The 11,657-nt window shown below is 59.6% G+C and overlaps 1 protein-coding gene across 1 annotated transcript in view; it reads left to right on the top strand.

Annotated features, from left to right (window-relative positions):
* LOC146588060 (electrogenic sodium bicarbonate cotransporter 4-like) overlaps positions 1-11,657 on the top strand; it is a 15,746-nt gene that overhangs the window by 2,337 nt on the left and 1,752 nt on the right. Inside the window, 16 exon segments of the mRNA XM_085318601.1 lie at positions 1,992-2,121; positions 2,258-2,418; positions 2,508-2,663; positions 3,376-3,471; positions 3,886-3,941; positions 5,417-5,574; positions 5,760-5,847; positions 6,038-6,192; positions 6,476-6,625; positions 6,723-6,897; positions 7,224-7,357; positions 7,494-7,765; positions 9,234-9,295; positions 9,459-9,659; positions 10,949-11,063; positions 11,066-11,172. Coding sequence (XP_085174727.1) covers positions 1,992-2,121; positions 2,258-2,418; positions 2,508-2,663; positions 3,376-3,471; positions 3,886-3,941; positions 5,417-5,574; positions 5,760-5,847; positions 6,038-6,192; positions 6,476-6,625; positions 6,723-6,897; positions 7,224-7,357; positions 7,494-7,765; positions 9,234-9,295; positions 9,459-9,659; positions 10,949-11,063; positions 11,066-11,172 — 2,216 coding nt within the window.

The following is an 11,657-nucleotide window of genomic DNA, read 5'->3' as shown; positions in this document are numbered from 1 at the left end:
GCGCGCACGGCGCAGCAAACGCTTGGCTCGGCCGGGGAGAAATGGGGGAAAAACTGGAAACGCTCGCAGGTAGGAAGCCGTTGGGCGCGCGGTTTCCATCCTCTTTCTGACCGGAGRGGGTGGGGGGAAGAGTGGGGCAGAAATCCTCCTTTTATTATGATTATTATTATATTTTTGGGGGGATTTGCTCTGGAAAGCTGGTGCTTTCCGGGCTAGAATTAGATGCTGTGTTAGGTTTCCAGAAGGAGAAGGTTCAGCAACCGGCGAGCCCGGCGGGGAGACGAGGCGGCCGGCAAGGGCAGAGACGCGCCGACTTAGACCTTAAGAGGGGAGAAAAGAGGGGAGGGGGAAAAAAAAAGAAGGAAAAAAATGGAAAAAAATAAAGAATGACCCTGCAGGCCCCCGTGCGTGTGGCCCCAGCTGTTAAATTAGCGGGAATATTAGTAATAACAACACGAAGCGCAGTAAGAGTTTGGCACCGGAGCTGCGGTCCCGGTGGCCGCGGCTTCGGCTCCGTCTGGGATTGGCGGTAGGAAAAGGCGACGTTCCCGGCTGCCGCGGCGCTTTACCGAGCTCCCTCCTCGGGCACGGCGTTGCCCGACTTTCTCCCTGCCGGGTTGCGAGGACGGGAGGGACCCGCAAAGCTTTTTCGCCTCTCTGGGGTGCGAAAAAGGGGGGATCTGATGGTCTTTCCCGGCTGGATTAGCCAGGACCCGGCTGGTCTTAGGAGACCGCCAGGAGCTGAGGTTGCATTAAAAATACGCCCCGTTCAAGGCGGCTGGCGTAGGCCTGCTTAAGCTCTTACCGGAATAACTTGGCAGCGGCGGGGAGAGGGGAAACGGTCTCAGCCAGGAGGTCACCAGCCTGGTGGCCTTCCGCGATGGGCCGACTGGCTGGGTGGACGAGGGGAGAGCAGTGGAGGTTGTCGCCCTTGACTTCAGCAAGGCTTTTGGTGCTGTCTCCCATGGCATCCTCCCCGGCAAGGTCAGGAATTGCGGGATAGACGAGTGGACAGCGAGGATTGAGAACTGGCCGAAAGGCAGAGCTCAGGGGGTTGTGATCCGTGTAGCTAGTGGTGTCCCCCAACGGTCAACGGTGGGTCCAGTCCTGCTCAACTTGCTCGTCAGTGACCTGGGTGGAGGGACAGAGTGCCTCCTCAGCAAGTTTGCTGATGACCCCAGACTGGGAGGAGTGGCTGATACACCTGAGAGCTGTGCTGCCCTTCAGAGAGACCTGGACAGGCTGGAGAGCTGGGTGGAGAGGAACCTCGTGGGGTTCAACAAGGGCAAGTGCAGTCTTCCACCTAGGGAGGAATAACCCCAGGCACCAGTACAGGCTGGGGGCTGACCTGCTGGAGAGCAGCTCTGCAGAGAAGGACCTGGGCGTGCTGGTGGATGACAGGTTGACCATGAGCCAGCAATGTGCCCTTGGGGCCAGGAAGGCCAATGGCATCCTTGGGTGCATTAGGAAGAGTGTTGCCAGCAGGTCAAGGGGGGTGATCCTGCCCCTCTACTCAGCCCTGGGGAGGCCTCATCTCGAGTACTGTGTCCAGTTCTGGGCTCCCCAGGACAAGAGAGACATGGAGCTACTGGAGRGAGTCCAGCGTAGGGCTACAAGGATGATCCGAGGGCTGGAGCAYCTGCCCTACGAGGAACGGCTGCGAGAGCTGGGCCTCTTCAGCCTGGGGAAGAGMAGGCTGAGGGGGGATCTKAYCARTGTGGATAMGAACCTGAAGGGAGGGTGTCGAGGGTCTGGGRCCAGACCCTCCTCAGAGGCGCCAAGCGACAGGCCGAGAGGCGACGGGCACAAACCGAACCGCGGGAAGCTCTGTCTGAACCTAGGGAAGAGCCTCCCCGCGGGGGTGACGGAGCACTGGGCCGGGCTGCCCGGAGAGGYCGCGGAGCCTCCATCCCTGGAGGTCTCGTCTGGCCAGGGTCCTGGGCGACGTGCCCGAGGTGACCCTGCCGGAGCTCGTCTCTCCCGCCCCGCAGTGTCGCCGGCGGCCGAGCGCCTGCGCTACATCCTGGGCGAAGACGACGAGCTGCCCAACCCGACGCTCTTCACGGAGATGGACACGCTGCAGCGCGACGGCGAGGACATGGAGTGGAAGGAGTCGGCCAGGTGACAAAAAATAAAAATAAAATTGCAGGCTGGTTTAATCAGGCCGYGCGGGCCCGGGCAAAGCCGTTTCCTCTCTTTTTGTGGTTGATTTTTTTTTTTTCCTCCCTCTGCTCTGTACCCCACGGCTTTTTCGCAGGTGGATAAAGTTCGAGGAGAAGGTGGAGGAGGGAGGCGAGCGGTGGAGCAAGCCCCACGTGTCGACGCTGTCCTTGCACAGCCTGTTCGAGCTGCGGACGTGCCTGCAGACGGGGACGGTGCTGCTCGACTTGGACGCCTACTCCCTGCCCCAGATCATAGGTACGAGGCGGCGGCGGCGGCGACGTTCTCCCGCCGCCGAGCGGGTCAGCCCCCAACGTCCAACGGGCCGGGGTTCGTTGCGCCCGCAGACGACGTGGTGGAGAAGCAGGTGGAGGACGGGCTGCTCAAGCCCGAGCTGCGGGAGAAGCTCAGCTACGTGCTCCTGCGGCGCCACCGCCACCAGACCAAGAAGCCCATCCACCGCTCCTTGGCCGACATCGGCAAGTCCGTCTCCTCCGGCACGAGTGAGTGCCCGGCTCGAGCTCGCCCCGCGCAGGTTTCTTTGCATTTAACCGGCGGATGCAGGAGGAAAAGGGGCAAGTTTGGCCCRTGGGGTGGGGGTGTGGGGGGGCAGAGCCCCCCGAAAGCTCGGCCGCCGGCAGGGCGCCGGGAGCCGTCCGCGGGCAAACGCCGCCGGCGCGCCCGCCGGCCGTTCCTCTTTCGGAGCCGTTATAAAAGGGGATTTGCTCGCTCGGATCGGGGATTAGTGCCTCGGGTTGAAGCGGAGTTCATTCGGTGGAAACCCGGATTTGCCGGGCGTCAGCGGGTCCGACGGCGGCGCCCGAGCCCTGCGGCCGCCGCGCGCCGCGTTTCCGAACGCCCGCGTTTGGTGCTAAGATTTGCCCGGGGGCTCTCCAAACGGAGCCCGACTCGTCGCTTAATCGCGCCGGGGYGATAAATCGCGGGCGTCCTCTGGAAGCGGCCGCCCGTCATCGCGGCCGGAGACGGCGGCGTCRCTTTGGGGTTGCAAACGGGGACGCGGCGCTGCGGGCTCGGGCGAGAGGTGCCCGCCGTCCCGGAGCGATTCGCGTCCTTGCGCCAACGGCAGCCGCGGGCCGTCGGGGCAAAACGCTGCCGGCGCGTTGCAAAAYGAGCTCGCGCGCGGACGACGGCGCGGGGCAGCCGCTTCCAGCCCCGTTTCCCTTCCCGTCTCCTCCGAACCCTCCTTTCCCCCAGCCCGCAGCCCCGTGCGGAGCCCGGCCGCCGGCGCCAGCTTCCACCGCTCCACCGAGGACCTGCGGATGCGGCAGAGCGCGAGCTACGGCCGCCTGCGTGAGCTGGGGACGCGCCGGGGCGGCTCCGGGGCCGTGCGCGTCACCAGGGGGTGGGAAGCCGGGTTGCAAGCCGAACCGGGGCGGTTGCAAGCGCGGCCTAATCGCGATGCAGCTCCGCTCCTCGGCCGCAATTAAAAACGATCCGTCTTAACCAGGGGGCGACCGATATTGGGGAGAAAAACTCGTACCGGTGTGCTCTCGGCATTAATTTCGTTATACCCGGTTTCCGACGCCAGCTGCATTTGCTGTTTTAATTGCACCGGCGTCATTTGCACCGGCGTCATTTGCAGCGCCGGGCGCGTCGCTCGAGCGCCGGCGGGACGAAAGCGCGCGCGGGGGGGCGGAGGTTTTGGAGGGAAGGGCCGAGCCGGGGCGCGTTCCCCTCACCGCCTCCCCGTCTTGTCGCCCGCAGGCCACGCGCAAAGTCGCAGCATGAACGACATCTCGGACGCGCCGAGCACGGACCAGGCAAGCGCGAGCGGAGTTAGGGACGCGCTGCAAGCATGCCGATGCAGCTACGGACTTTGGGGTGGGGAAAACGTCTTTAAAATCTAGCGATAGGAAAGGAAACGCGCTGGAAAGCGTTGCCTTTACGTGCGTGCATGCAGGTATCTTAAAAAATAGACCTCGCTTGGCACCGCCGTTGGGTCCAAGGGCAGCTCGTGAACCGCCAGAGCTGGGGACCGTTGCCGCATCTCGCAGCGGAGCAGTGGGCTCCATCCTCGGAAATACTCTATTTTCCCACCGTTTTCAAGCTTTGGCATTTGATATGAAGCTGGCGGAGGGGACCCGGAGCTTAAAAACCAGGCAGGACGCAGCTCCCGGCGTCGGAAAGCTGCCCGTGGGAAGACGGGGCGACTCGAGCCCCCCGCGGAGGTGGCTCCGCTCCGGCTTAGCGAGGCGATAACCCGCCCGGCGGGGAGCAGACGCGGGKGCGGGTCGGACCCGCTCCGCTCGCCCGTTGCCGTCCGGCGGGGCCCCGCGGGGTCCTCGGCGCGCCGCGGCGCTCCTCCGAAATCAGGAAACCCGAATGTCCGGGGTGCGGAGGGTTAATCCCCAAAATATGCAAAGCATTCGGTACCTAAGAATGCTGCTTTTAATCGCCCTGTTAGGCCCACTACAAAGGGACTTTTTAAGTGTTACCAGCAGCTTAGTGGTCGCTGTTAACTCCGTTAACTCCCCACTCTCGCTTTTGCCGGGCTGAATGGGAGGAGCTGGTTTATTATAATGATTTTTTTTTTTTTTTTTTTTTGCTTTTTTTTTCCATTTGGGTTTAAAAGATTAGGAGACTAGGGAGCGCTGCCTGCCCGGCTCACGTGCCTTCCCGCACACCGGCGTATAGATTAGGATAACACCCCGCCTGGGTTCGCGCTGAACCTCTTTGGGCTCGTAATGAAAGAGCCGCAGGGGAGAAGAGTCCTGGGGCTAAATCCCCGCGGGCACGAGGCTTCCTCCGCCCGTTATTTATTCCTGCCCCGAGGAAGAAAAGGGCGAGATAAGCTGCAAAACSTGAGCTCAGGCTCAGGTTTGCTGCAAGGCTGGAGATCGCCACGCTGTTTGGTGGGTGGGTTGGTTTTTTTTTTCTCATTTAGACCCCAGCAAAGCGCCTTTTGTGAGTCGTGTGCTTGCTTTGGGGACCCCCGAGTGTGTAATTTAAAGTTAATCTCGGGCTTAACRGCGGAATAATGAGGAAATTTGGTGTTGGGAACTGTCGCGGTTTTATTCTCGGGTGCTGCTCCRGCATCCCCGCCCCGGGAGCGCGGGAGAGCGCAAGGTTGGAGCCCCTGGGGTGAGAAGTTTTGGCGCTTGGTGAGTGTTTCGACAAAAACGATTTAGCTTTTGCATCCAGGGTGTAGAGGAACAAGCCATGAAGAACATCCCGGGGAAGGGAAGAGCTGGACTTTAGAAAAAGTTCTCCCTTCCCAGCCTTGTCTTTCCAACAGCTGAAGAACAAGTTCATCAAGAAGATCCCCAAAGACGCCGAGGCCTCCAACGTGCTGGTGGGCGAAGTGGACTTCCTTGACAAGCCCTTCGTGGCCTTCGTGCGCCTCCTGCAGGCCACGATGCTGGGCGGGGTGACGGAGGTGCCCGTCCCCACGAGGTGAGCCCGGCAGGAGTGACCGCCGAGCCCCGAAATGACGTTCGGTGGAGGTGTGTGTGTGGGGGGAGGTCACGAATGCTGGAGGTTCTCGTGGCGCAGGGGCCGGTGTTGGGTGGTGGTGCTCCTGGTGCGGGTCGCGTCCAGCGTGCCCTGGGTTGCRTCCAGCAGCTCTTCGCTCTTCCCAGGTTCCTCTTCATCCTCCTGGGCCCCACAGGAAAAGCCAAGTCCTACAACGAGATCGGCAGAGCCATTGCGACCCTCATGGTGGACRATGTGAGTAGATGGCAGAGCCCTGCCTGGCCACTTGCCTCCATCCCTGGCAGCTCCCTTTGCTCAAAGCTTGTCCAGAAGAACACCAGTATTCATCCTACGAGGAAATGCTGGGATGACCAAGCCTCGAGCGCCGCGGTAGCCTGTCTCCAGACCGCATGCTGGCTCACACCTCTCATCTCTCGGTTCCCAGCTCTTCAGCGACGTCGCCTACAAAGCCCGCGACAGGGAAGACCTGATCGCCGGCATAGATGAGTTTCTGGACGAAGTTATCGTCCTACCACCCGGCGAGTGGGATCCCACCATCCGGATAGAGCCGCCCAAGAAAGTGCCCTCGGCCGAGAAGAGGTGGGTGCCTGGAGTCCAAGCAACTCTTGGATCTCCGTCTGGGAATTAGTTTGCCCTATTTCCCGTTTTGGAGTTCGTGGATTTGCATGGTGGCTTTGGTTTCCCCTCGTCCCTGTGCGTCAGCTCCAGAGCTTTTTCCACAATCTCCGCTCCGTTTGCGCTCCTGGAGCCAATCTTGCTCTGCGTCCACCCCTTGGCTTGGAGCAAACCCAGCCTCGGCTCATGRTCTCTCCAAATTTGTCCCCGAAACGCGAGCCCAACGCAGCTGACGTCTCTCCCGCAGGAARTCGGTGTTCTCGCTGAACGAAGCGGGGCAGATGAACGGCACGGCCGGTGGGGCWGCCGCCGGCAGCGGCGGTGGCGGCGGCGGCAGCGACGATGGAGAGATGCCTGAAGTGCACGAGATCGGGGAAGAGCTCGCGTGGACCGGCAGGTGGGCAGCAGCCCGGCCACCCAAGAACCATGGGGGGGCTTTTGAGGCCTCTGTCACCCGTCGTGGGTGATTGCCGGTCCTTCCGGCGTCTCCGCAGGTTCTGCGGCGGTCTCTATTTGGACATCAAGAGGAAGCTGCCCTGGTTCCCGAGCGATTTCTATGAGGGCTTTCATATCCAGTCCATCTCTGCCATCCTCTTCATTTACCTGGGCTGCATCACGAACGCCATCACATTCGGGGGGCTGCTCGGGGACGCCACGGACAACTACCAGGTCAAGCCCAACGAGAGGGGTGCGGGTGGCCCGGCGTGGGCGGGAGGGCTCCCCTGCCGCAGGTTTTACCCCCCCACACACCCCCTCGAGAAGTGTAAATCTTTGATGACAGGGATGGAAATTCTTCCCCAAGCGAGAGTAGCAACCCTGCCCCTGACTGATGGAGACACCTGGGGTTGGGAGGGTTCCTTTTGGAGGGCTTCCTCGAAACGTGCTTTAGGCCAGGAACAGGGGCGCCACGGTCCCACGCCACCCAGTGAGGCTCCAGCCACGAGCGTCCTTAATTCCCCGGGCTCTGATCYCTTGCTCACCTCCTCCGTCCCCAGGGGGTCATGGAGAGCTTCCTCGGCACGGCCATGGCAGGCTCCATGTTCTGCCTCTTCGCCGGGCAGCCGCTCATCATCCTGAGCAGCACCGGGCCCATCCTCATCTTTGAGAAGCTGCTCTTCGACTTCAGCAAGTAGGTGCCCCGCGACGGGCCGGGCTGGCCGGAGACGTCCCGGGGCACCCGGTGATGCCCAGGAGCTCTCAGCGATGTCCCGGGGCGCCCGGGGACAACACCCACGTGGACGCCTTCTCCTCGCACCCGCTTTTAGAGGCAACGGCATCGACTACATGGAGTTTCGCCTCTGGATCGGCTTGCACTCCGCCCTCCAGTGCCTTATCCTGGTGGCCACGGACGCCAGCTTCATCATCAAGTACATCACGCGCTTCACGGAGGAAGGCTTCTCCACCCTCATCAGCTTCATCTTCATCTACGACGCCATCAAGAAGATGATCGGCGCCTTCAAGTACTACCCCATCAATTCGGACTTCAAGCCCGACTACGTGACCATGTACAAGTGCGAGTGCGTCGCGCCCGACCCAGGTGAGCGCCAGGCGTCTCCGTCGCGGCGGCGGGGCGCCGGGACCCGCGGCGCCGGCCCTCCTCCTCCTCCTCCTCCTCAGGGCTTCCTGGAGCTCTCCGGCGGCGGAGAGGAGCGAGGACGAAGCGCTCCGCCGAGAAACGCAGCCGAGAGCCGGCCCTTATTGGGGTTATTTTTTCTTTTTTGTCTGTTTTATTTTATTTTATTTTATTTTATTTTATTTTATTTTATTTTATTTTATTGGTATCTCGATTCCTGCCGCTCGGCAATAACCCGCCGCCGCGGGGCTGAGTAACCGCACGGCTTCGTGCCGCGAAAGCCCTCGCTGCTCCGGGCACCCGCCGCGCTGCCATCGGAGCGGGATATTTTTCCCCCCAAACCTTAAGATATCGCAAACTTACATTTACCCCCCCACCTCCTTTTTTTCATTTTTTTTTCTTTTTTCTTATTTTTATTCTGATTTTTTTTTTGATTATTATAACTGATTTGTACCATATTTGTCTCTGCTGCACACACCAATTTGGGCYGATTTCAATTTCAAGTGAGTATCGCCTTCTGAATACTAAAATTGTTTAATATTTGATACTCTTCCCCCCCCCCTTTGGGGGATATTTTTTATTATTATTTTTTTTTCTCGTGCAACCCACTTTTCTCTCCGCTCCGACAGAAGCGGTTGCGTAGAGTATCCTAAAATACCGCCGGCGCGTTAAGCACAAAATAGGGTACGATTTTTTTTTAGGGGGGGGTGGAAACTAAAGGTTATCGAAGGAAAACAGCGCGATGGGCGGGAGGCGGGGGGGCTGCTCCGATTGGTACCCTGCAATCACTTCTCCTTCATTAATTCTCCACTGGGGGGGGGGGGAGACGGATGCCGCCGCCGCCGAAATTCCCAGCCGGCACGCGGGAAGCGCCGGAGGACGGGCCGGCGGGAGGGTGATTTCCGAGCCGCGGCGCCCGAAGACCCCAGCGAAGACGGTTTTGTGGGGGGGTTTCTTATCTATATATTTATATATTTTGGGTTTTTTTATGGGGGAGGGAGGGGGTGAGATGCCAAGATGGCTTTAAAAAAAAAAATGCACATCTCGCCCGGTTGTTGCTCTCCAAAAAAAAAAAACAAAAAAAAAGAAGGAAAAAAAAAAGGAAAGACTGTTTTTTTCTTGCTTTTTTGCCCACTTTTTCCCTTTTTCGCTGATTTTAAAGGCGGGCGCCGGGGCGAGCCCGGGCTGCCCCGGGAGCCACCGCAGCGTCGCCACCGGCGCACCGGGGAAACCGAGCCCGGAACGGGTGAAAACGAGCCCGAAATGGGGTGAAAACGAGCACAAAACGGGTGAAACTGAGCCCGAAACGGGGGGGGAAAAATCGCGTCCCCGGAGCGGTGCCCGCGGGCGGCGGCGGCGGCGGTGCCGGCGGCTCCCCGCTCCCCTTCCCCTTCGCCCCGCCAGCCCTCCGTGACGTCCCGCTTTTCCGCAGCGAACGCGACCTTGTTCGACGCTCCAGCGCCGGTGGCACCGAACGCCACCAACGCGTCTCTGGTGAGTGGCTCCGCGCGCCCCGGCGCCTTCTCCCGCGCCGTCCGCCGTCGCTTTTTCCTGCCAAAAAAAAAAAAAAGAAAGAAAAAAGAAAAAAAAAAGAGAGAAAAAAAAGGAAAAAAGGAAAAAAAACAATATTTGGACTATTCTGCTTTTTCCTCCCCAGTACAATGCTATTAACCTAACAGCTCTGGACTGGACGCAGCTGAGCAAGAAGGAGTGTCTGAAATACGGCGGCAGCCTCGTGGGGAAATCCTGCAAGTTCGTGCCGGACCTGGCCCTCATGTCCTTCATCCTCTTCTTCGGCACCTACTCCATGACCCTGACGCTGAAAAAGTTCAAGTTCAGCCGCTATTTTCCCACCAAGGTAAGAAAAGCCCACGAGTTCCCGTCTCCGCTGGGAAAACCCATCCGCACGGCTGCGGGAGGACGCGGAGCCGTCGGCCGCTTTGCTGGACGCGGGGAGCGAAGAGGCAAAGGGTCGGTATCGCTGTTTGCCGCCTGCGGATTTGACTTCCCTGCTGGAGAAGAAGAGTTTTGGCATTGGGATCGGTGAGGGTTGGAACTGGGATCAGTGAGCGTTGGAACTGGGATCAATGAGGACTGGCATTGGGATCAATAACAGTTGGAACTGGGATCGTCTAGGATTGGCACGGGGATCAATGAGGATTGGAACTAGGATCAATGAGGACTGGCATTGGGATCAATGATAGTTGGAACTGGGATCATTTAAGATTGGAACTGGGATCAATGAGAGTTGGTATTGAGATCAGTGAGGATTGGCATTGGAATCATTTAGGACTGGAACTGGAGTCAATGAGAGATGGCATTGGGATCAATGATAGTTGGAACTAGGATCAATGAGGATTAGTGTTGGGATCGATGAGGATTGGCATTAGGATCTATGAAAGTTGGCATTGGGATCAGTGGGGACTGGAACTGGGATCAGTGAGGACTGGAACTGGGATCAATGAGGACTGGCATTGGGATCAATGAGAGCTGGAACTGGGATCAATGAGGACTGGMRYTGGGATCAATGAGGACTGGCGTTGGGATCRATGAGAGTTGGAACGGGGATCAATGAGGACTGGAACTGGGATCAATGAGAGCTGGAACTGGGATCAATGAGGACTGGCATTGGGATCAATGAGAGTTGGAACKGGGATCAATGAGGACTGGAAYGGGGATCAATGAGGACTGGAACTGGGATCAATGAGAGCTGGAACTGGGATCAGTGAGGACTGGCATTGGGATCAATGAGAGCTGGAACTGGGATCGATGAGGACTGGAATGGGGATCAATGAGGGCTGGCATTGGGATCAATGAGAGTTGGAACTGGGATCGATGAGGACTGGAACTGGGATCGATGAGGACTGGAACTGGCATCATTTAGGGTTGGTATCGATGAGGAAGATCCTCCTCGAGGTTTGAGCCAGCGATGCATAACCGCGTTGAGGTCCGAAAGAGGGGGAAAAAGCCCCGCTCCTTGCTCGTTAGAGCTGGTTTCCGCGCCGCTGGCACGTGCCGCTCGCAGCGAGGCCAGCCGGAAAGCTCGAGGACAGGGGTGCAAGCCGGGAGCCGTGCCGCGACTCGCGGGGACCCGCCGTCCCGGAGCCCSTAACCGGCCCCCCACCCCGCTCCCCGCTCTGCCTCCAGGTCAGGGCCTTCGTTGCCGATTTTTCCATCGTCTTCTCCATCCTGCTCTTCTGCGCGGTAGACGCCTGCTTTGGACTGGACACCCCTAAGCTGCACATCCCCGGTATCATCAAGGTCGGGCCGCGGCGGGCGGCCGGCCGCCCTGCCCTCTCCTCCTCCTCCTCCTCCTCTTCGTCGCGCGGCGCTTGCCTGCAGCTGCTTCTCGCCCGCCCGGGCTCCTCGGCGTCGCCCGCCTCCTCTGCGCTTCGTAAAACTCATTGCTGGGGCAACGCTCTAATTCTCTGACTTTTCTTCCTTCCCTCCTTCCTCCTTTTTTCTCTTTTTTTCCGCCTCCTTTTCCTTCCTTCCTCTCGCTCGCTGCAGCTGCGCAAGCTTATTAGCGATTTCTCTATCTTTATGTCCATACTAATGTTTGTGGGGCTGGATGTGCTTTTCGGACTGAACACCCCAAAGCTCCAAGTGCCTACCGACTTTAAGGTAAAAGCAAATAAATCCCGATCGGGAAAGGGTGCCGAAAACCATCTGCATCCCAAGCGCGCGCGGGCGAGTCGGCGGAGGAGGGGGGGGGACGGCGCGGGGACGCGGGACGTCCCGGGTCAAGGCGAGCTGCGGGCGCCGCCGGTGGGGCCGAGCGGCCGGGTTGCGATCGGGGCGGGGGTGACAGGACGGGGAGGGATGTGCGGAAGCGCGCCGGCTCCGTTTGCTTCCC

The sequence above is a fragment of the Rhea americana genome, unplaced genomic scaffold, assembly GCF_003343005.1.
Source record: "Rhea americana isolate MKP2758 unplaced genomic scaffold, rheAme1 scaffold_544, whole genome shotgun sequence".
NCBI lineage: Eukaryota > Metazoa > Chordata > Aves > Rheiformes > Rheidae > Rhea > Rhea americana.
The sequence above is the reverse complement of the archived record's forward strand: the minus strand, read 5'-3'. Positions and strand labels throughout refer to the sequence as shown.